The sequence below is a fragment of the Pinus tabuliformis genome, chromosome 2_2 (assembly GCF_031772625.1).
Source record: "Pinus tabuliformis cultivar Carrire ecotype Pingquan chromosome 2_2, CPIR1, whole genome shotgun sequence".
NCBI classification, from domain to species: domain Eukaryota; kingdom Viridiplantae; phylum Streptophyta; class Pinopsida; order Pinales; family Pinaceae; genus Pinus; species Pinus tabuliformis.
In genome coordinates, this window is record NC_142300.1 from 787,102,034 (window position 1) to 787,127,772 (window position 25,739).

A 25,739-nucleotide genomic window follows, 5' to 3' on the forward strand; every position below is an offset into this window, starting at 1 on the left:
TCAATAGAGTGATCATTGATAAGATACTAAATTTTGTATTTATAATTATCCTTTTTTGTATGAAGTATGATGCATCATGATTTTAGTCTTCAAATTTGTAAGTTGTCTAACTATTTGAATTTCAGTTCTAGTGTTGTGATTCATGAATGGTTTTGATTTTTAGCGTTGAATATGTTTTTCTAAAACTAAAAAAATATTATTGTATTTTTTGTATGTGGCGTTTCCCCACCGTATCCGGATCTTGGATTTTAAAAAATCTGGTGAATCTGTATCCAGATCTGAATTAAGATCCGTATCCGTTTACCTTTCCTGGTAACTTAGGTCTTATTTGAACATCAGTGCTTCCTTTTTTGCAGACCAATCACATGGCATTTGCTACACAGACAGAAAGGAAGCTGTAGTAGAATCCACCTTATATGATAAGGGTTATTATTTAATTGTTTATAATAATTCTCTATAAATGTTAAGATGGTAGCTGTAAAGTTTTTCTTCCAAAACAAAAAATAGATAAATGTGTCTTGTAGAAGCTCGTTGGCTATGCTGCTGCACTATTGGGGGCATATCAGTTACACAGGATTTATGCCTGGCCTCATCCACACCCACATTGGGGAGTTTGAACCTGGGTCTCTGTGTTAATACAATTCCAGTCACCTTGCTGCTTGCTGCTAGACTACACTCCCATGGACTGTTAGCTGTGAAGGTTAATGAGGTGATGTGGGCTTATTGTTCGTAGAGTTGTAATTGAAGCTTATATGTGAATGCAAATGTTCACTCTAAGTTTAAATTTAAAATATAAGGTCCTGTCCCACGTGGTTGGCAGTTTTTTTAAATAATTCTAACCATGAAACATTTCCTTTTATCTGTTTCTGACATCAAGTTATTCTACTCAGTAAATTGATGTGATCCTTGTGTGATTTTTCTTCATATTCATATCAGGTTTACACCCACGTAGGCAGAATACACAAAAATAAAATGCGAGAGAAAAATTATATTGGATTATTCAATCATGTGTAATGTCTTAATACATAGTGAATGTAGGAGTTGTACATTGAGTGTGTTATGTTACCCCTGATATTGACATGAGTGGCAAAATTCTTATTTTAGGGGTAAGTTGCAAGGATGCTGGAGAGTAAGGATACACACTTATATTTTCTTGAGAGTATTCCTTGGTAATGATGTGGTTGCTTGGGTTGGAGGGATAATTGTAACCTTCAAAAGTTTGGATTATTGGTGCAGACTGCTTCAGTGGTGCATCATTTTCTTCGTCAACCAATAATATGGTTATCACCTAGTCATATCTTAGTCACTTTAACTTTCTGTTACATGTTTAGATCAAAAGTATCCTCTACTGGGGTGATGTACTTTCCTATTTTCATTCATGATCCAAGTCATTTCCATAATTTCACCTAGGAAAGTTGTTTATTGCAAGCAAATTATCACATTTACCTAAGTGAAGTCCACTTGAGACATACTTTTTCATCATACCTTGTCATTTGATTAGGTGAATTGTATATCGTATCACATCTTATTCGTTCACCTAAGTAATCCACAATTACACTTATATCTCAGTTCACCCCATTTTCTAGAGGGCACATGGTACATTTTGCCTATGGTTCCCTAATTTGGTAACTTAATAATCTCTCAATTCTCATATTTCTACTTTTTCCACTATAAAGACAACCATCTGGTTCAGGATATTTTAATTAAGTCCTAAATTTTAGGTTGAGTGCCTATACATTGACCTATTAGTCCTTTGTTTTTCTAATTCTTCATTGACGCCATTTTCCTAAGTTTCACTTGCTAGTTTGTCTCTAGGAGTTGTAACCAATGTTTTAAAACTCCGACTCGGACTCCGACTCAGCCGAGGGTCGACTCCGAATCGGTATCGACTCGGCTGGTTCGATTTCAATGACTCGGTCGTTGTAAAAAATACCTTAAATTTTTTTTTTTTTTTATAAAAAACATAATTTTAAATATTTTCATTCATGTTTCCAAACACACAGCATTGGAATATAGATAGAAGACAACATATGATCAAAGTAGGCTCATGAATATATCCATTATATCAAAATGGCACCCAGTGCACTGTCCAATAGTAAATACATTCAAAGGACATCATGCCAGACATTGTGTATATGGATCAATTGTTAAGCAGAAAGACAGTGTGAACAATAATTCCAATCCTCAAATTCGTGATGGTGAGAAGATTTCAAGTAGTTTGTTTGAGGCAAATGGTAGAAAGGACAGTCAATCTGTTGCAAAGCATGCAGCATGTCTTGATGAGGCAGCAAAGGTCTTACGAAAGTTTTTGATAGAGGCAGGTGAGCTGAAGGAAAACAGTGAAGTCCAGGTTGATGAGTTGTGCAAAACTTTACTGTGTCGGTCATTTACAAGAGAGAGCGTTAAGGCATTCCCCAAAAATGTCCTTCACGCTCTTGTCTTACTTGTGAGAAATGAAGAAGCACCGTTAGCACTGGGAAGGAGGGAACTTATTAGACTTTGTACCAAATGGTATTGCAAATACAAGCGCTTCTGGTGCTTGCTGGAAGAGCATCGGATTCGCTTTGTTGTTGAAAAGTTCGTAAGTGATACTAGTGTACTTGATCAATCTCTCACAGGCCAAAGCAATTCAGAAGCTCGAAAAGATTTATGTGCAGTTGGTCCATCTGTTGGAGGTTAGTATGCTGATTACCACGCTAATGTTCATTTGGTACCTAAAATGAGACCTAAACTTAAAGTTGCTGGCATCACAGAATCTTTGAACATTGTTGGACAACGTGAAGATTCATGTTACAGGAATATGCCTTGTAAAGAGTGCAGGGACTATCTGACAATTAAAGATGCGTTAACTTCTTTTGTTGGCAATGAGTTAGGAAAACAAAAAGGGCTTGAAAGACAAGTTGCTATCAGCATTGACTCTCTTAAGATGGGAGGGTGTCTTATACCTCATTCAAGTACGATGGTAGCAGAATAGCAGAATGCTGAATTATTGTTTTGGACTCCTGATATGGAAAGAGTATTTAAAGAGAATTTTCTTGCCAACATAAGTGAAAGGAGGCATTCTCGTGGAAATATGTACAATGAAGCAGATAGAAAATACAAGGATCTTTCAAATCATGAATCAGTGGGTATACTTGATCAAACAGTTACAGACACAACAGTTACTCCTCAGCATGTTAACAATGGTGATCTGGTTGATCTAAAACTTAGTGTTGATATTGGAGATTGTGAACAAGGTAGGGGTAATTGCTTGGACAATGAATGCCTCGATGACATTAAGGATAACAACAGTGTAAAAGTTTTTATGGTTTACTGGCCGCATTGATTGACCCGGCCGAGTAGTTACGGATCCGGCCGAGTCGGCCGAGTTATGACTGACTCGGCCGAGTCATGCTATAACTCGGCCGGGTCAGTCATGACTCGGCCGACCGAACCGTTTTTTCTGCCGGGTTGAAATTTTTTTCTTGGCTCGGACCAACTCGGCCGAGTCGGTTCCGAGCTGGCCGGATCTTAAAACAATGGTTGTAACTTAAAGTCCATGGGGTACTCATGGGTCTAGGAACTCCTCCGACGACACGTGTTTAGGTAATACACAAAAAAGCTAGATTTCCCTCACCTTAACCTAGCCTTGCTCACATGTGCCAAGTCATTCGTGCTTCATCCTTATCCTTTAGCAGGAGATTCGAGGAGTTAGTTTAGCCTTGCATTGACTAGGGAAGCTAAATAGTCATTTGCCCTATGGTTTCAACCCTCCATCTCACTCATCCACCTCATCATATACCTTATCCTCTAATGCACACATCTTAGTTGGTGCATCCCACATTCAGGACACTTCCACTTGCATATTGTTGTTCACACCTTTATCTGTGAATTGACTAGTGATGGTTTGACTTGGGCAAAGGGCATCCATTTGCACACATTTTGGGGAGATCTCATGGATTGATGAAGTCCCATTTGCGCAAGCCTCAACAGGGCTCCTTCTAGGGTGAGAACTTCAAGGTTACTTTGTCAAAGTGGACATAAATACACATTTTTGAAGGGCACACTCCTTTCTCTTTAAGGGCCCATGCTTGGATGAATTACTTATTGTAATGGAGGTTGTTAAGTGGACAAAGGTACTCCTTCCTAGGGCACACTAGTTCAAATATCACTTCGTGCTTTATTATATTCAAGGTTTTCCAGAAAGGCACAATAGCCAAGGGTGCATAAGCTAGAGATAGCAAATTTATATTATTTATTGCTAAGAAGACTTCTAGAAGAAGCTAATTAATAAAGTCACATGGCATATCTGGAGGAGTTCCCTCCTTTTGAGTTTTACACATGAAAAACCACTCATCCACTTGGGAATTCACCCCACTCAAACAATATTATTATTTGGAGGTTCTATTTCTAGATAAGCACGTTCATCATGGAGCTTTACACTTGACATTTGTGCAAACCCTTTGAAAATGGAGGAAGGTGAAAGGTGGCACTATACTCATCTAGAACATTGTATCTAAATGTTTTTTATAGGCCTCTCGAGCTAATTCACTTACTTATGTTGCTATTGTAAATATTTTAGTACTTTCTAGAGAGAGTTCATGTGGAAAATCATACTTTATTGTAGAGGAGTTACAACTCAAATCCATATAAATATTTGCTTTCATCATTTGCAATTTGGGAAATTTTAGAATGAAGGAACTTGTGAGAAAACTATCTCTAAGCTTATCGACTGATGGAGTAAGGTAAATTTTGTCTAAGTTATGTTGTCATTTGTTTACAATTTATTATGTGGTAGATATAATCCAGATATACAACTGGTGAACTTTTTATTGTAGGATTAGATTATCAAAGCCAAGTTTAGGAGTGCCTTGTCTCAAGGAGAGGAATCCAAGCCTTAAATTTCCTATTGTGAGTGCATGCTTGCATGTTGTCTTTAAGAGGAGATGTTTAAGGCCCTAGATCTCTTATGGTGAGTGAATGTTGAATTGCTCCTATGCTTTGGTTTGGTTGTGGAGCTTCTATTATGAGTACCCTGTTGATTTCTGGTAGCATCGGATGTGCTGTAAGTCTTAAAATTTGCAGGGAGGCTTGGACACATGTATTCCACAATACCCAGAAATTGTTTTTGGAAATTCCACTCGAAGACAGTTTTATTAAAATAATTAATTATTTTTAATGGGGGCCTAAGTCTAAAATTAGGGAATTAAAATAATTAAAGGGTGTTAATCTAATTGTGGGTGAAACTTCTAGCAGAAGACGAGGATCAAGCCAAAATGATCTGAGCCATGGATTAGGATCTAATTTGGGCTGTTGGTTATCAACAGAAGGATTATAAGAGGAGGCTTGAGGGGCATTTGGAAAACACATCGAGCAGAGATTAGAGGATCAAATTTCTGAAGCACAACAGTTGCCGGGAGAGAAATTCGAAGTGATATTTTGTAGTGAGGGGTAGGGATAGTTCCGGTTGGAGATTTCTCCTGATCCGTGTATACTCAACAGAGAAGGCAGAGAAAGATCCAAGAGAGGCAGTGCAAAGGCCACACAGAGCCAGTGTAGGTTGACGCAAAGGCAGTGTAGAGGCCACACAGAGCCAGCGTAGGTTGACGCAAAGGCAGCACAGAGCCTTGAGGATGTCCGTAATTTTGATGGAAGGATTGATTTCAGAAGTTGGAAGTCGGGGTGTGAGACTGGGAAGTGGAAATTGACGTTCCTGGGAGGCAAATCGATCAGTAGAAGGAGTGACGCAGTGACTGCGCAGAAGGAACACACAGACAACAAAGGGCAAGCCATTCTGTGGTTGGATCAGACGGATCACTTGTGATAGTGAGTTACTTCTCACTATTCTTCTGTCAGTGATATTCTCTGTACTGGATAGCCAACAAGGCATCTAGAGATTGTATTCATAAAAACCACTGCATAATAATGAAACCCTCAACTGGTGCACCCGTTTTCCTGCATTAGGTTTTTCGGGGGACATTTGGCCAAAAATAATGATGTCAAGTGTTGTGTATTTCTTTCTTGCTTAGTTTCTTGTTTCCGCATTTAATTTAATTGGTGAAGGCCGCAGTGTATTAGTTTCTGTATTTGTTGTAGGATGCAGTAAATAATTTGTTTAGTAATTTAACAAATAGAAGATACTTAATCAGTTGCTGCAGTAGAAATTTGGGTCTTCCAAATTTTCACATGCTATTAGAGCATAGATCGTGAGCAGAAAAGCTCAAAAGCAAAAAGGAAGAGGAGTTCGAAATTACTGCAGAGGCAGCGATTCGAATCCCCAGAAGGCAGCACAGTCCTTAGCCAGAAGGTCGAAGTTTTGAGGAGAAATCGATTTCTCTGAGAGAGTTGACAGAGAAACTCGATCTCTAGATCGAAGCCTTCTAGAGGCAGAAGGGAGCAACGTAATTTTTCCTTGCAGAGCAGTTCTTTAGCTGGGACATAGACATTTTACAGCAGGCTGGCAGAATAGCGTTAGTGGGAGAGAGAGAGAGAGACACTTGAAGGAATTTCTTCCTCAGAGGACTTCCAACCAAGATGTCTGAATTCTCATTTGCTGAGTAGTAGCAAGGGGAATCAAATCTACTTACTCCAGTAGAGAGTGCGTAGGCTAGCCCAGCAACAACACAAAGGAGAGAAGAGGTAGTTCGACAATTCATTGGCAGAGATGGCAACAAATGGGTTGCGAGATCAAGATCGGTTGCTACAGTAGAAATTTGGGTCTTCCAAATTTTCACATTCCCTTCCTTTCTTACCTTGTAACATTTTGTTTTCCAAATCATTAGTAGAACACCCTCTTAGAATTCCTCCATTACTCCATAGCCCAAGAAATAACGCACTAGGTCCATTTCATCCATCATCCCCAACATTTGAATTATTCCATTTCCATATGTTCATGTCACCATGCTCCTCGACTCCCACTCTATGCTATGTTTTTTTTCGAGTGCAATCAAGACTAGTACAATTTTTCAAACTGATAACTACTTCCAATGATACAATTTGTCTTCTTATAGCATGCCAATCATTAAGTGGTTATACATGAAAAGTTTCAACCATTCACTTTCTTCAATAAAGCAATAGAGATCACAGCGAATGGTAAGACAAGAGACACCAAAATTTAGGCTAGCAGCCAAGGAAAAACCCAACAATCTTTCCTTATGAGAGAGAATTCAGTTCATCAAATGTACATTAGAATACTCCAAACAAGATTCCAATTTCTTGACCTCAATAAGCGCCAATTCATATACTAGTCAAAGGAGTGAGAAAACAATCAACGCTTTCAAAGTCAAGTCTGCATTAGAAGGGCCAACTTTTAGCCTGAGATAGTTGAATGGAGGAGGTTGAAATTTGGTAAAATCACAGTCAACAATCCCAGTCAAAATCTTGGTCAAATCTTAGAGTTGACCTATGGTCAACAAGCCAAAAATAGGAGCAAAATTTGGTCAAACAATGTCAACAAACCTTTGAGATTCTTGGCCTCCAAAAACAATCAAGGTCTTGGTCAAATAGAAGCAATAGATCCCAAGTCAACACTAGTCAAACAAAAGACAAGATGGTTGGTCAATGTAGAACTATTCTTTCTCTTTTCTCCTTTGCACGTGTGGACGAATCTCTCTGTTTCAGATCAAATGACATGGTGTGATGAGTTGGCAAATGTGAGGTCAACGAACTTGTATCTATACATGAGTTAGGAGGAGGGTTTTTGATCTTGGGGTCAATCTCATTCATTGTGTGGCACCGACTTGTGCAGTTTAGGCCGACTTGGTCAACATTCAAATATACAAAATTTCAGCTTTGATTTGCTAATGAAAGTACTAACCGTAGCTACCAATTTTCAACATGCTACACAATGTGAGCCTAGCAACAATAGGGATGCCCCCCTTGACTTAGGCTCACCCTTTGTCTAAAGTGCAAATGGGCTTTGATGACATGACAATTGCCAACCTGCTAGTTCCACTAGTCTTCACATTAGTGTTGGTACTATTGATTTGGGGTAGCATCGGATGTGCTCTGCCCATGAAAATTGGTGGAGAGGCTAAAGCACATGAGATCTCCAAGACCCAGAAATCGTTTGGGAAAATTCCATCTGGATGAAGAGTTATTAAAGTAATTAATATTTTTTAATGAGTTCCTAAGTCTAAACTTAGGAAAATAAAAATATTAATGGATATTAATAAAGATAAGGATCAGAAGCTTCTAAGAGACGAAGATCAAATCTATTTTAATCTTAGTCGTTGATTAGGGACTTAATCTCGGCCGTTGATTCATCAATAGGAAAAGTATAAGAGAAGGCTTGAGGGTCAGTGGGAGATACACTGAGGGAGACCAGTCAGTTTGATTTCTAGAGCAGGGCTTGTTGAGAAATTCGAACTAGAAGAGTGTGTTGCAACAAGAGGTAGCGAGGACGTAACAGAGAGGCAGGGACAATGCCGGAGGACCAGCGCAGAGATCAGAGAGGCAGATGTAGAGCCACTCAGGAAGACGCAGAGGCAGCAAGACTGCGCAGTCATTGGAGGAACTGTACAGGTGACGCAGATAGGCCAAGCGCTGATGCAGTGAGGCAGAGTGCTGACGGAGAGGGTCTGGGAGCTGTGCAGAGGCCAGCTGGACTAACACTAAGCTTAGGGGAGGCGCTGCAGAATTTATCTCTGTTGGGTAAGCCAGTTTGGCACCCAGTGTACTCAAGAAATGTTGGAATTTCTAAGTTTAACCCATTAGAAATTCTTCCTGTACTATTTGGTTTATTTCTTCCTACTTGTTTAATTACTTAGCAAGTTATTTACCATGTAAATACTGAAAATAAACACAAGTACAATATCAACATCTACAAATCATCATCTGAAAGAAAACAAGCACACAGGTGACACCGTTATTTTTTTGACCAATGTCCCTAGAAAAACCCAATGCGAGGAAACTGTTGCAGTTATTCAGAGGGTTTTATTATTATGCAGTTTTCAGAATGCAACTAGGGTGCCAGAAATAGGTCACCCAACAGATAATGCCCTCGGCAGTAGTGCCTATCCTCGGAGACAGATATTCCGGCTGATTAATCACTGGATGAATGATCCCACAGCAACAATTGCAACTTCCACTGCATTGCGTCAATCTGTAGGGACTGCGTCACCCTTCCCGGATCACCAACACCCATTCTACCCCACGAAAATCCTCCCAGAGCTGCCTCTTGGCCTTGTGTCAGCTCTGCTAGCCTCTGCGCAGCTATTGAAGCTTCTACGTCAGTCCTCAGACCCTTCGCGTCACCCATGCTGGCCTCTTCTGGCTCTGCCCAACTCCTGGCTACCTCTGCGTCAACCTTTCCAGGCTCTGCGCTGTCTCTCTGGTACTAACTCTGCCTCTCTGCTATGTATTCACTGCCCCTCGTTGCAACTCAGATCACTTGTTCGATTTCTCTCAGCAAACCCCGCTCCATAAAATCGAACTGACTGATCAATCTTGGTGTGTTCTCCAGCTGACCCTCAAGTCTCCTCTTATACTTTTCTCATTGGTCCATCAATGGCCGAGATTAAATCTCTAATCAACGGCTAAGATTAGATTTGGCTTGATACATGACTTTTGGAACCTTCTAACCCAGTTTTATATTAATACCCATTAATATTTTATTTTTCCTAAGTTTAGACTTAGGAACTCGATTAAAAATATTAATTATTTTGATATCTCACAATCCGGTTAGAATTTGCCCAAACTATTTCATGGTCTTGGAGATCTCATGTGCTTTAGGCTCTCCACCAATTTTCATGGCTAGAGCACATCCGATGCTCCCCCAAATCAACACTCCCTGTTAGCGAGGACTGTGCTCTAGTAATACTCCTTACTGAGCATTACCCTGATCATCCGGCATCAGTTCCTGTGCTGATGCTAGGCCTCCCAGCCCAACATCCTCTGTACTGCTGCCCATGGCCCTGCCACTGCTACATCTGTACGACAACTGCCTCTGCATCCGTGCTGCTGCTGGTCCATCCTCCCAGTACTGCATTTGCACTGCATCCCCTCTCATCATGCTACATCGTGCTACTGCATACTGCTACTGCACTGCAACTCTGTTACTGAGAAGTAAGTAACTGATCCACCCAACTCTGACATCGTTGTCAGGCTAGAGACACTCCCGATGTTGAAGCTCCCTTTGCCGCTAGCAAGTGCTCCCTCTATTGACCTCTGTGCTGCTACAACAACTCCTCGCATCTCGCACCGTTGCACACCTCTCTGTGCCATCCTGCACTGGTGCAACATTCTCGTGTCTCTCGCACTGTTGCAGCCTGCTAGCCTCGCACTGTCCCGAGACTCCCGGACTGTAGCACTCTCTGTCGATCCATCCGCATCTGTCTCTACCGACATCCGCCAGTTCTGCTACTCCTCTTCGGGGCTCCTGTATTAAGGTATAATCCAAGAGGTTGGGTACCTCAAGGATCCTGCCCCTCATCCCCTGTAGTCCTCCTGTCTACAGCTCGATGTCTCTCTACTTCTTCTCAAGTGGCACATGAGCACTCATGGCACAATCATCATCCTCCTTGACTTCTTTCTCCGCCCTCGCTGGTGCTACCTTGGTCTCAGAAGCCTCTCCCTTACTCTTCTTCCTAGGACACTGGTTCGCAAAATGACCCAGTTCCCCACAATGGAAGCACTTGACCTTGGAGAAGTCCTTCTTCTTTCTCTTCTCCTGCTTTCCTGCAGATGCTAGCGCCGCATCCTCTTCTTCCTCCTTCTTGATTCTTACCCCTTTGCCGCTATTGCCTGCCTTGGTCACCCGTTTGATCTCTTCTTGACGAAAAGCCACCCACAGTTCCTCCCAATCTGCAAGGCTCGTCCTACCCAATATGCTCTGGACAAATACCTCCCAATCCTCTGAGATTGTGTTCAATGCAGTCCTCACCATCAATTCCTCATTCGGCGTGGCCCCTATGGAAGTTAACTGGTCACGGATCTCCTTCAATCGACTAAGGAAGACATCTATCTGCTCTCCCTTTTCCATCTGGTATGATCGCAGCTGATTTTCAAGTAACATCTTCCTCTGCACGGAAGTATGCTGGTGCAATTTCTTTAGGGCCTCCCACATCTCATTTGTCGTGTCCTTCTTGGCAATATGTGACACCACATGCCTTGACCCCATCAAGGATGATGCACTTCGCCCTAGCCATTGCCTCCTTGTACTTCTCATTTTCAGCTGGGTAAACTGGGATCGCCATCACTTTCAAGGCGAAGTCCTTGATGCGATATCTGTCTAGAATGGACAAGATCCTGGCCTTCCAAACCAAAAAGTTGGACGCTCCGTCCAGCCTATCCTAATCTCTCAGCCCATTCACAATCATCTCGGTGCTCTTCTTTCGACTCCTTCGAGTCTCTCTACTTTCCTCTTGGAAGTCCTCTGTTTGACTCCTGCTGAGTCTCTCAACTTCCCGTCTGGAAGTTCTCTGTTCGACTCCCTCTGAGTCTCGATTTCCCTTCTGGAAATCCCTCTGCCAACGTGAAGTTGCCCCACTCCGATCATTTGTGCAACTGCACCACTGATCCGGATTCCTTGGCTGAAAATCCGCCTTGGCAACAACTCCCTCTACCTTGGTTTTGCCCTGTTAGGTACTGTTTTGACCACAATACCCCACCAGCTTCACTCCGCAAATTACCCACAACATTCTATACCCCAACAATTGAAGGATTGAGCCACTTGGCTTTGTGCAATCCTGACACCGACAAATTAGCTCCCCCAGCCAACTGTGTCAGCCCTTTTGGCCTCTGCGTGAGCCTGATTCTGCCTCCCATAGCCTCTGCGTTGGCCTCTCTCTGGCCCAGACTGATGACGCAGTCCCCCTGCGTCACTCCTTCTTCTGTCACCTTCTGCACGGATCAACTCTGTCACTCGGGACAACTGAATTTGTTTCTATTGCTTTGCTAGCTGATGCCTTCAGTTATCCTGTGATTTGCAACCACGCTCTAATACCATGTTGGTGTTTTCTGAGTTTAACCCATTACAAATTCTTCCTGTACTATTTGGTTTAGTTCTCCCTACTTGTTTAATTACTTAACAAGTTATTTACCATGTAAATACTAAAAATAAACACAAGTATAGTCAGTGATGCGGGGGAGCGGCCCCCCCCCCTACGAACCCGCTCCCGAAGCGCGCTCCGGGCGGGAGCGGCTCGGGAGCGGGTCGGGAGCGCGCTCCCCAAATCGCTCCCGGACGGGAGCGATTTTCGGGAGCGCGCTCCCGTAAAAAAATTTGCGCTCCCTGGTCTGTGAGGGAGCGCTTCAGGGAGCGATCGCTCCCGCGCTCCCGGAGCGCTTTTTAATGCCCGGGAGCGATCGGGGAGCGATCGCTCCCTGATCGCTCCCGGGCATTAAAAAACGCTCCGGGAGCGAATTTTAAATTTCCGGGAGCGATTCGGCGGAAAAAAATTCCGCGGACCCGAAAAAAACAAAAAATTAAACTAATTTTTTTGGATTTATAAGCCCAATGGGCCAAAACAAAATCATTTCAATGAGATTGAGGTTGAGTTTGAGAGCAAAGGAGCAAGGAGCAAGAGCTGAGGAGCAAGGAGCCAGAGCTGAGGAGCGAGGAGCAAGTGTCAAGGAGCGAGGAGCAAGCTTGCAGAGGTAAGTAACTTAATCATTCAGTTAGTTTAGCTGGTTAGGTAGTTAATTTGGTTAGTTTCATTTACCTGTTTGAGTTTAAAGATCATTAATTTAAATTAAATTAATAAATTAAATGAATTAATCCCAATAAACTAAATTAATTTGCAGATTCAAGACTCAAACCCTACAAACATCAAACACGATGGACCTGAGCATTTTTATTGGCATTTTCCTCTTCCTGGTCCCCTTTCTGGTTATTATGGTGGTGGAGAGTAGGAAACGGAGGGGGCCTGAAACTGAAGAGGTGGATGAAGAAGCCGGAGGAAGTCAAATAGGTGAAAACCCCAGTGAGGAGGATGTGGAGGGTGAACATGAGGGTCAAAAAACTAAACAAGACCAAACTCCATTGTGGAAATATGTTCAGAGGCCTGAAACAGGGAGAGGGGGTGGAACCACTAAATTTCATTGCCCCCATTGCAACACTGATTTCACAGGCTCATACACCCGTTTGAGAAGACACCTTTGCGGGAAAAGGGCATGGGATGGAGAGAAACAAATAGGAATCAGAACTTGCGACGCGGTGTCAACAGTTGATAGAGCCAAATACATAAAGGAAGAGGAGGACGCCCAATACAAAGCAAAAAGATCAAGGGGTTTCTTTGAACCAAGCTCACAAAGAACTCCTTCAGCATCCTCCCAAGGCAGTGGATATGGACATGGAGGCTCAGGGTCATCATCTTTACGCCGTAGAACCATATCAGATTTCCTTGATGAGGGGTGTAGGAATGATGTGGATTCAAAAATTTACAGGTTCCTCTATGCAAATGGGATACCATTCAATGTTCTACGCTCACCTTATTGGCACGAAATGGTTTCTGCCATAAATGATGCCCCTAAAGGATACAAGAGCCCTGGGTATGACAAGGCAAGAACAATTGGCCTTGATCATGAAAAAGCAAAAATATCACATTCTTTGAATAAAATGACAAGTTCTTGGACTGACAATGGGGTGTCCATTGTATCTGATGGATGGACAAATGTAAAAGGCAAGCCATTGATAAGTGTTCTTGCTGTGTCCCGAAGTGGTCCCATTTTTCTAGCTGCACATGATTACTCAGACAAGTTCAAGACCGCTATCAACATTGCAGAAGCATTGCTTGAAACAATTGAGCGTATTAGCCCATACAATGTCATCCAAGTCATCACTGATAATGCTCCTAATTGTAAGGCAGCGGGAGCAATTATTGAGGATAGATACCCGAACATATTTTGGTCTGGATGTTTGGTTCACACATTGAACCTTCTGTTGCATGATATTGTCAAAAACAAAAATGAACAATACCAATGGATTGGGGATTTGTACAAGAGAGGAAAAAAAATGATAAAATTTATTACAAATCATAGCAATACCCATGGCCTTTTCCGCAGTCACTCGAGATTGGAGTTGCTGAAGATTGCGAGGACTAGATTTGGTAGCTATTACCTCACCTTCAGGCACCTTTTGAAGGTAAGAGAGGGTTTAGCTAGCATGGTATCAAGTCCAAATTGGCAGGTGTTAAAGGAAAGGGCTACAAATGTAGCTGACATTGCAGGTTTTGAAACGGTGGAGGAGGCCGCTCTTGATGGGCAGTTTTGGACAGCTGTGAGACAGGTATTGGATTTCACCAAGCCAATTTATAACATGATTCGGTTTGCAGATACAGACAAACCAGTGATTGGCGAGGTGTATGAGCAAATGGATACCATGTTGGGGGAAATAAAAGACATTGTTAATAACAGAGATCCCGACTTGTACAATCTGATTCACGATTGTGTGTGTGAACGGTGGAAAAAGCTTAACCTTCCACTACATTGCTTGGCGTATATCCTTACGCCAAAATACTACTCAGATTCTTGGTTGGGCAAACCTGCAGCAGGGGGTGGTGTTAGGACCAAACCCCATTTAGATCGAGAGGTAACTAAAGGATATCTGGATGCATTAGAAAAGTTGGTGCCTGACAGGGAGGAATGTGCAGCTGTGCGCCTTGAAATAGGCAGATACTTCACTGGCAGTGGTTTGTATGGTAACTTCCATGCAATGGACGACAAAGATAAATTTGATTCTCTCACATGGTGGGAAACATATGGCGGCGACGGACTTTTGCGAAAATTGGCATTGAAAGTTCTTGCACAGGTTGTAAATTCTTCTTCTGCAGAGAGGTGTTGGAGCACCTACAGTTATATACATAATGTGAAAAGAAACAGGCTCAACGAAAACCGAGCAGAAAGCTTGGTTTATGTGCACTACAATTTGAGGTTGTTGAGCCATTACTGTGATCGGGCTAATGAAGATCCCACATATAAAATTTGGGACAATCACCCTGAGGACGACAATTTAGAGGATGGCATTGTACATATGGAAGAACTAGAAGATGAGCTTGTACGGGATGAAGCTGAAGCAGCTGCAGCAGCCATGCCACCTCCACCTCCACCATCCAGTAGCAGTTCTGGGGGCCCGAGTCTTGTTCCATTGCTGTCGCCACCTCCAACGACACCCTCGCGTGGAGGCTCTAGTTCTGGTCGTCGGTCTGGGCGGGAGACTCCTAGAAGACCGCCAAGACCTACTTATACTCCTGGAGACTCTCGTGGCAAGGGCCACTTGTAGATTTACAGTTTACTTGTCTTTTTTAGTTTCTATTAGACTTGTCACTTTAGTTTTCATAACTGTTCAGTGTTGAGTTTTGAGTCCTTGACTCTTGACTCTTGACTCTTTCATATCATTATGACATTATGATATTTTTTGTAAACATTATATCACTGTGACAATGAAAATTTGAAGTTTGAAGTTGGGCCTTGGCAATTATAACTCATTGGTAATGATTGTGAATTATGAATATGATGCTTTGTGAAAGACTAAAGTTGTTTCATTTCATCTCATTATTCATGTTTCATTTTATAAATTTTTAACATTTCATATCATGTTAACAGTTACAAGTTAGGACTTAGAAATATCTTCGATATTGCTTCTTGTAATGGTTAAACTTGGCTTACAAGTACAACTTGTTACTTTGGTGATCAATGATGATAAATGTTATTGAATTGAATGTTATTTTAATTTATTATTTTACTAAGGTTGATGACGATTATAATTTCTAGATGATTGATGTGATATGGTTCAATGATCAATTTATGTTTTTTTATGTTTTTTATGTCTATTTCATCATTCTACATGTTTTTGTTGACATATATGTATCAAAAATTAAAAAATATAAAAAATATATATATTTTTAAAAAATCGCTCCGGGATTCGCTCCCAAACCGGGAGCTTCTGAAAATGGTTGCTCCCGCTCCCGCTTCCGCTCCCGCTCCCCGCTCCCGCTCCCAAGTAACACTGAGTATAGTATCAACATCTACAGATCATCAACTGAAAGAAAACAAGCACACAAGTGACACCGTTATTTTTGGACCAATGTCCATGGAAAAATCCAATGCGGGAAAACCAGTGTAGCTATTTAGAGGGTTTTATTACTATGTAGTTTTCAGAATACAACTAGGGTGCCAGAATGGCTCACACAATAGAGAATGCCCTTGGTAGTGGTACCTCTCTTTGGAGACAGATATTCTAGCTGATTAATCACCGGATGAACGATCCCACAACAACAATTGCACCTTCCACTGCTCTGCGTCACTTTGTAGGGACTGCGTCACCCTTCTCGGGTCACCAACACCTAGTCTGCCCCACGAAAATCCTCTCGGTGCTACCTCTTGACACTGCGTTAGCTCTGCTAGCCTCTGCGCAACTATTGAAGCTTCTGCGTCAGCCCTCAGACCCTCTGCGTCACCCACGCTGGCCTCTTCTGGCTCTATGCAGCTCCCAACTGCCTCTGCGTAGCACCCAACTGCCTCTGCGTCAACCTCTCCAGGCTCTGCGCTGTCTCTCTGGTACTAACTCTGCCTCTCTGCTATGTATTCACTGCCCCTCGCTGCAACTCAGATCACTTGTTCGATTTCTCTCAGCAAACCCCGCTCCAGAAAATCGAACTCACTGATCAATCTCGGTGTGTTCTCCAACTGACCCTCAAGCCTCCTCTTATACTTTTCTCGTTGGTCCATCAACGATCGAGATTAATTCTCTAATCAAGTGCTAAAATTAGATTTGGCTTGATCCATGACTTTTGGAACCTTTTAACCCAGTTTTATTTTAATACCCACTAATATTTTATTTTTCCTAAGTTTAGACTTAGGAACTCGATTAAAAATATTAATTATCTTAATATCTCCTAGACTAGTTAGAATCTGCCCAAACCATTTCTGGGTCTTGGAGATCTCATGTGCTTTAGTCTCTCCACCAATTTTCATGGCTAGAGCACATCCGATGCTACCCCAAATCAACAAGAAAAGCTGCTTATAATAAAATCCTTCTCTGCTGCACCGGTTTTCCCACATTGGGTTTTTTCGGGGACAATTGTCCAAAAATCACTGTGTTGATGTGTTTGATTCTTGTGCATGTTTCTGTATAATGGTGTGATATCTGCAGTAGAATTTATTTTAATATTTATTGAAGGGATTTCGTAAATAACTTATTGAAGAATATGTAGGTAAAATAAATCAGTGGCTGCAGTAACATAATTTTCACAAGTACTTTTCATTCTTGGGTGTGAGATTATGTCATAACCTGTTACACAATTCCCAAACACCTATTCTCCTAATGACTCGCTTTATTCATCAATGAAATGGATTGAATCATTTATTATTTGTTCTCTAAAGATATAACTTTGTAGAATTCCCTCTTCTTCCTTAGAATTTGAGATGGAGGGTAGTGTTAACCACTAGTGCACATGAGTGGTTGGTCACCCTAAAAGACCTTTGGGAAATGGTTCCCTTGGCCTTAAATTGACAGATTTAATAACAAAGTACATGCTTGTTTTCTAATTATGACCATTATATATAACAATACTTTACTTATATTACTCTATCTCATCCCTTTAGGTTTGACCTCAATGTTTGGACCTATTGCTAAATACAAGTTATTTTATAGATGGTTCTCATTGTTTCAAAAATAAATGATTCACATTGGAAACCCTATCTTAAACATGCATTGAGAAAGAACTAGAAAGCTATAAAGATTTAAGTGCCCGAGGGTGGTCAAGGTGCTAGAAGGTGTGGTTGTGAAATCTAATCTCATTTTGGGATAGGTTCCTATGTTGACTCCCTAGTGCACATTATGCTTTCTTAGGATGTAGTGGCATCACAATAGCCTAACATTTTGTTTTGAAAACTTTAACTTATTGAACTTAAAATATGCATTAAAAGTTGTAATAAAGATATAAAAGAATTACATGAGAAGGTTGTTGTTTTTATTTTAAGCAACGGATATAGCTTGTAAATAGTAAAAATATATGCTTCATGATTTTCCTAATTAATTTCTTACAATTCCTTTTCCAAATATTTTAAATCTTTCTTTAATGTGTAATTGTTATTTCAAAATATTACATTTAAAGTTTTGCATCTCCTTCACGTAATTTAAAGTTTCAATTTTTCGTGCAGGTTGTGCTAATGAATCAAGTTACAACAAAGATGAGTGGTGGTTCATTTCAACTAGTTCCCGCATTAGGTAATGCTGTTGGAAGGGTGTTTGAGAGAAGATCAATGCAAAACTTACTGATGGAATAACATAATTTGATTCCTTTTCATTAAAGCTTTTGTGAGTATTGTTGTTTGTGCCATCATTTCGTTGTTTTGATGAAATGTCAGAATGAGATGACATAAGGGTAGTGAAAGGGATGTGTTAATATTTTATTGCAATCACTAATATTTTATTTATTTATTTATTTTTCTGCAGAAAAAATTGTAATTGCAATCACTAGTATTATTTTAGAGCAGAAAAATAATTTGTGGCGTAATTTGTTTGTTAGTTATATTAATTTTACCAACTTGTATTGTCTTTGGGTATCCTCTGCACACGATGTTAGTAATTTGACTTGAATTACTTCTGTGAGCCATGTAATGTTAAATTTCCATGCACCCCTGGTTTGGTCTATGTCTTAGCTAGAAAACATAAACACACTGAAAACGCCTAACTTTAAAACTTTTGCACAACGGAAAACACACTAGTAATTAGATCATGGACAATACACAAAATTTAATGCCCAAAACTTATTTCTTATTAGTCCTTCAATAAGAAAACTTTTGGCTCTAGTACCAGGGAAAGTAGCCCTTTACAATGCTAAAAACAAGACAAAACACTTGTCTAAAATACCTAGGCTAAGGCTGAGTGCTTTCAACTCTCATCTTCCTTGACTAGTTGTTTTCCTTTGCCACCAAAACTGACAACCATCCGTTGTAGCACACAAGACACTCCTTGCTACAACACCCTTTAGGCTTCCACGAATGCTACAACACCCCTGTGTAAGCCCTTTCTTGCTGCGACAACCCTCCACTATCCACCACAGGCCTGCAACCTCACTTCTCCTTGTCGTGGGTACGTGTAACAACTTCCAAAATATCTTTATTAGCTCCCTAAACCCCTTGACCTCCTTCAGTAGCCCTTTTTGTCATTTACAACCTACTTCTTAGGCCCTCAGATGCACCTACAGACCTACGACCTATCCCTTCAAGATGTGCAACCAACTCCTTAAGCCCTCGGCGTGCCTCTTGTGGACAAGTTCCAAACCTTGGCCTAGGACTTCGTCAATTGCGGCCTGCCAAAACACACAGTTCAACTGTCCTCCTCTCTACTCGACTGTCCCTATATTCCTCGCGTCCTTCTCCTTTGGGCCATTGTCTGCTACTTTAGACCTTACCTCAAAGTTCCACACCTCCTCCTTGGTGGCATGCCTTGCCACATATATATACAAGTCATGAGGGATGTGAAGGGGTGTGAGTAGCCCAACCGACGCGACTCTTTGGCTCCCAATCGACCCTTCATGTGCATGAGTTGATGTTCCACTTCTTAAGGTGACTCATCTTAGCTCAATATCAAAAATATTAAATGCTTTTCCTTGGGTGAAAAACCCCTGCGAACAAACTAGAAAGCACTAAGGGTTTTTCCAACCAGAAATACCTTCCGAGATACCAAATTTTGACACTGGCTCTTAGTGAGGAATAGAATGTTGTGGGTATTTCCACCACCACCTAGAAGTGGCCATGCCTTTGTATCTGATCCACAACCACATCCTTCGGGAAGACGTGGATCATTGAAGACACCATGCTTTTAGAAGCCTCTCGCTTCATAGCATCTTGCATGGCTATCCAAACCATGACTTCCCTTGTTCCTAGAAATCTCTAGCTCCATGACTTTTCCTTGCATGGCCATGACTTCCTTGCATGTGCCATGACTTTTCCTTGCATGGCCATGACTTCCTTGCATGTGCCATGACTTTTCTTGCATGATCATGACTTTCCTTGCATGGTCCATGACTTCCTTGCATGTACCATGACTTTTCCTTGCGTGCACCATGACTTCCTTGCATGGTCTATGACTTTCCTTGCATGCACCACAACTTCCTTGCATGGTCTGTGACTTTCCTTGCATGGCTTGGAAGACTCCACTCTCTCGCTTGAACTTGAAGGTTAGACTTCCACTGGGCAACTGACTCTTCTAAGCCTACATTCTCCCTCTGAAGCCAGAATCCCTTTGAGCCTACACAACCTTCCTTTTGTTCACTCCGCTGTCCCTCTTGGAAAGTAACCTCATGAAAACCTATGCACATGTTGCAATTGAACTTGTGTCCTTTCAAGGTCAGTCTTGAGCTGCGGTTGAACACTTGGCCTAGTCCACTCTAGACCACTGCAACTCAACTCTGCAAGTGTCCTCATCCTCTTGGGTCAAACACCTCATATGCACATGGATCGACTGCCAAATGTGCAACTCTACAACCCAATGAAGATACTATCTCACAAAACTCATCAAACTGCAATCCATATGAAGCTACCTCGTCCATGCCAAAGCATTCCCTGCAAAGGCACTTGAGCTATCACAACTTACTTTGACAAGTCAACGGAATTCCATCAATGGTATCAACAACCTGCCACTCAACATATTGTTGTGCATCGAGTTCTCTGCCAATCCACCAAAACTCCCATTTTCCCACCCCAAGTTGCAATAATCCATAGCTCCTTTTCTGGACATTCTGCTCAATGTCTCATAAGGCATACCTAGCCAACTCACTTGGCAACATTGTTTCTTCCTACAATAGTCCTACAACTCCCTCTAAGAGCTTCCTCCTGTGCATAAATCTGAACCAACTACTCTTCAAAGTAGCTTTGATACCATGTTGGAATTCCATGTACCCTAGGTGTAGTCTATGCCTTAGGTAGAAAACATAGACACACTGAAAATGCCTAACTTAAAAACTTTTGGACAATGGAAAAAGCACTAGCAATTAGATCATGCACAATGCACATAATTTAATGCCCAAAACTTATTTCTTATTAGTCGTTCAACAAGAAAACTTAGGGCTACCGTACTAGGAAAAATGGCCCTTTATAATCCTTGTACAATGGCAAAAACAAAACAAAACACTTGTCCAAAATACCTGGGATGAGGTTGAGTCCTTTCAGCGCTCATCCACCTATTGAAAATGTATCTAGGTTTTTTCTTCATAATTATCATTGTACTTGTATTTCATGAAAAAATAAAAAGAAGAAAAATATATTTTTTCTTTATTATTATTATTTTTTAGTCAAAGCATGTTCTTTATGCTTCTAGGGTTTATTGATTCAAAGAAAAATATTTGTCATGAGTGAAAGTTCCATTTGGACTATTTGTAAGAAAAAGAAATTTTTTATCTTGAGTCAAAAAAGTCAATTTTGTCACCACAAGGCCAAGTCGTCCCTCTAGATGGAGAAGTCGGCCAACCCATAAGTTGTGTCTCTTCATATGATCGAACAACTATATATTGGTGGAAGAGACTTGGAGGAGGGTTGACTTGGGTTCTTTGTGGCTGTCTTGGTCTTGGCCTTGGGTCTTGGATATCTCACTTTGATCTGATTCTATAAGAAGAGAAGTTGTTTAGGTTTTCCCTTATTTTGCAGGAAACGCCTAGAAAAGTGGCGTACCAGTGCCAGGGATGGATCAAAACACTGAAACGGCCTTGAAACGGGCCTAAAATGTCGTAGGCCATATTGTACGACGTTTCACGATTTCGTAACGCCGTACGGTACGACCGACAACGTTTTGAGCCCGTTTCGGCCTCTTGGAAGACATCCACAATTCTTCCCTTGGCAGACCTGCATAAACCCATCCAGATATTTGTTCAAAAATAAGAAATGAACACTTAAATCAAAATTACCTTTGTGATGGTCTTTCATCATGACATCTTCTAGTTTGCATCAACATCCTGCATACATGTTGACATATCTCCCAAAGATATCCATTGTCAAGGGTCTCCATCTTTTCCAGACTTCCATCAGAGTCTTCATATCTTTCCAGGAGATTTCCTAGTCAAATCTTCTTGGTCTTTCAGATGTTGATTGCCTTTACCATGGTTGCATATCTCACGATCTCTTCCTTCCTTTCTTCACACATTTCATTTCATTCCCAAGAGCTTCCAATCAGAGTTCCTCAATTGTAGTCAACCACCTCATACTTCATATGAGGACATATTATGTTGATTTCATCTAGTGTGACCCATGCCTTCCAACAACCTTTTATAGGAGATTCCTTTCCTTTGATCATGCTTCTCAAGATCGAGCAATGATCCATGTTACCTGCAACCATGCAACATGACTTTATGATATCCAATACAAACATACATACCTCATTTACCTTTAGGTCATCTAGGCTTCTTTCAACAATTTCCTTGATTGAAAAGAGCTTCAATCCCTTGATCTGCTTCATCTCTTATGTCATCATACCATCATCCCATGAATTCCATAAGTTGGAGTTCCTGATGAAACACTTGCTTCTACTTTCGATTGGTGAACCTTCCGATGAAGATTCCATCAATGGGTCTTGAGGATCTTGCATATCCTTATGCAACAAATGTTACCTTTTGATGTATGATGAGCCTTGTCTTGGATGACTTCTTCCTTTCCTTAAGTTTCCAATGAGGTTCTCAAGAGCTATATCCTTCATAGTTGACTATCAGACATCCTTCATGTTTCCTATGGTGATGTCACGAGCTCTTACTTCTAATGCTTTTCCTTTTCCTTGGACTTCCTTCTTTCAGCTTCCTCCACTTCTTCGGTGAAATGGACTTCTTCTCTATCTTTCTTGTTATTGCCCTACTTGAGCTTAGGACAATCATTCCTGTAATGTTCACAGCGATGTTGCAAAAATCGTTATCGGGAGTAAATCGGCGAGGGGAAAAAATCGGGAAAAAATCGTAAAATACAAAAATATTCATTTTTTTTTCAATTTTTTTAATATCTAAAGCATCTACAACATAAAATAAATACATTGACACATAAATATGATAAAAGAACTAATATGTAAGATGTGTAATATCATTTCTAATGCTACATCACACATAATAGTGAATCATGTCCTGAATAGTAAGTCCTGACTCTTGAGTCCCAACTTAGCCTCAAAATAAAAAAAAAATATAATAATGTATATCATATCATGAGTCATAATGTCATATACAATGAAATGAACCAAATAACTAATACTACTGATTTTCTCTGCCCCTCTTGCGATAAAATGCAATAGCTTTCCCTTTTCCTCTAAATGTAGATGTCGGTGGAGTTGGCAATGGACTTTGCTGTGCTCTAGAAGCTGAAGAACTAGGAGCTACAAGAGGTAGACCACATCCTCTACTGGTGTCAGGGGTAGCCTAGCTAGGTGGTGTCACCTCTTCCTCCTGTTGCTTCTCCTTCTCCTCCCCCTCTACGCCTTCCACTACCACTTGCTCTAACCAATCATCGACAAACTCCATGAGAGGCCTTTCGGCTTCAACCTTCCATGCAACAGTGGTGTCAATCCCATCCAATGAGATGGCTTCCATATTAGGTATCCTCTCAAGTTGCTTCACCCACAATCGAAGATTGTAGTAGATGTAGACCATGTCGTTAAGTCGCTGGGTCTTTAACCTGTATAAAGATCATAAAAATAATAATTATAAAAAAATATTATTTAATGAATTCAAAAAATTAATTGGAAATTTGGAATATTTTAAGTTTTAAGTTTAACCTATTGCGCTTCTTGTTGTGTAGTTTTTCAAATACACTCCAGTTGCGTTCGCATCCTGAGGAGCTACATGTTTGGTCAAGGATTCAAATGGCAAGCTTTTGCAGATGGGGTACTCTGGCACCATAGCGAGTCCACCATGCATTTACAACAAAAATACAAATAAGATAAACCTAAGCAAAAAAATGAAATTTGAAAGTTGAAGCAAAGTATGAAGTTATGAACTTGAAGAGACAATGAAATTTGAAAATACCTGGCATTGTAGTTTTCCTATCAGTTACAACCATCTCGAAGCCAAATGTGCCACTTGCCATCCTGTATATCTCCATTTCTTTGGAGATTTTTGCACGTTCTGCTGGAGATCGCACCATCCTCTGAACATAGGTTAAGAATCCATCCATGATCTGAGCATCAAATAAGAATCCACATGGGTAAGAAAATGCAGGGTTCAGGTAGATTCCTACAGCATGAATGGGACGATGGAGTGTGTTGTTCCATCGTTCATCAATCACTTCCCATAGGAGGAGTTGTTTCTGAAACCCCTCATCTCCCTTATCATCATAGTAGGTCCGAATGGATCCTTTGGCCCTGTCCATGGCCTCATACAAATAGCCCATTGCGGGCTTCTCACCATAAACTAATCGAAAAACCTTTACCAAAGGTTCAGTAATGGTGCACACCTCCTGCACTCCCGCCCAGAAGTCTTTCTGTTATGAAACTAATCTGCATATGGCCTTTCCCTTTGGTTTGCGGCTCATTGTCAAAACACGCCACTCCTCCAAAAGAAACACTCTCTTCACATCCCACATAGAATTCAAGAGGGATTGAAGAGATATGAAACTGGTGGTAAATCGTGTAATGGTGGGGCGCACCAACTCCTTGTTGTTGGTGAATTTTCTCATTAAGCTAAGCACAGATGCATGATTATATATAAATATTGTAATGCTTTTTGATGAGTCAACAATATCTTTGACAAAGGAAAATTTTCCTATGTCCTCCAACATCAAATCAATACAATGTGCAGCACAAGGTGTCCAAAATAAAGTAGGATGCCTCTCTATTAGCATCCTGCTAGCAGCAACATAATTTGCAGCATTGTCTGTTATGACTTGGACAACATGTTCTGCACCCACCTCCAAAATAAACACATCCAACAAATCACATAATAATTTTGCATCTTTGATATGTGAAGATGCATCAACAGATTTCATAAACATTGTCCCCTTAGGACAACTAACCAAGAAGTTTATAAGGGTTCTCCCCTTTTGGTCGGTCCAACCATCTGACATCACAGTGCATCCTGTTTGTGCCCATGATGCCCTAAACTCCTCCAATCTTTTGGTGCAGTCAACTTTTTCCTCTTGAAGAATGCGGCCTCTAAAGTCATCATAAGAAGGGATTTTGTACCCTGGGCCAACAGTTGCAATAGCATCAACAACAGGCTGGAAAAATGGATTATTCCTTGCAACGCTGAAAGGAATATCACTCCAAAGAAGAAACTTGCCCAACAACTTGTCAGCTTGTTCTTTCTCATTTTTTTTTAGTATTGAAGTGATAGATGGTTGTGAACTAGACGTCGTTTTAGGAACAAAAAATGATGAGGCAGCTACAGGGTTGGTTGTAGACGTTGATGCTAAAGTAGAACTAGTGCCACTTCCATATCACCTCCTAACACCTTCCCCGCTAGTTGCTTCTTCAGATCTGCTTTGCCCACTCTCTCTTGCTCTAATTCTTCCAATGATCTCATGGTTCTTCGGATGATTTCTGCATTTGTATTGTTGCAAGGCCCTACATCATGTCTAGGGATTTGTGCAAGGTGATACTTCAATCTATAAACCCCCCCTGACATATGTTGCCCACACAACTTGCAAGACAAGTTCAATCTATCAAATCCTCCATTAGGTTCACCAAATTCTCATAGAGGGTCCAATTTCTTTGGTATGTTTGTAACTTGGTTCAACTCTTGAGTTTTAACGTAAAATGAAGTTTGAACTTTGAAGTTGAACCTATGGCACAATAAGAATTGGAAGTTACAAAAAAAGAAAAAATACATACATGACACAACGCATTGAAT

The 25,739-nt window shown here is 41.0% G+C and overlaps 1 protein-coding gene across 3 annotated transcripts in view; it reads left to right on the forward strand.

The window, feature by feature from the left end:
- Positions 1-25,739, forward strand: part of LOC149195050 (DNA repair protein RAD51 homolog 3-like) — a 272,949-nt gene that overhangs the window by 191,313 nt on the left and 55,897 nt on the right. For 2 of the 3 annotated variants that reach the window (XM_089408082.1, XM_089408080.1), the window contains exon 8: positions 18,082-18,148. In XM_089408082.1, coding sequence (XP_089264208.1) covers positions 18,082-18,148 — 67 coding nt within the window. Of the gene's footprint in view, positions 1-18,081; positions 18,239-25,739 lie in introns of all 3 variants that reach the window. The other variant, XM_089408081.1, reaches the window with a different exon arrangement.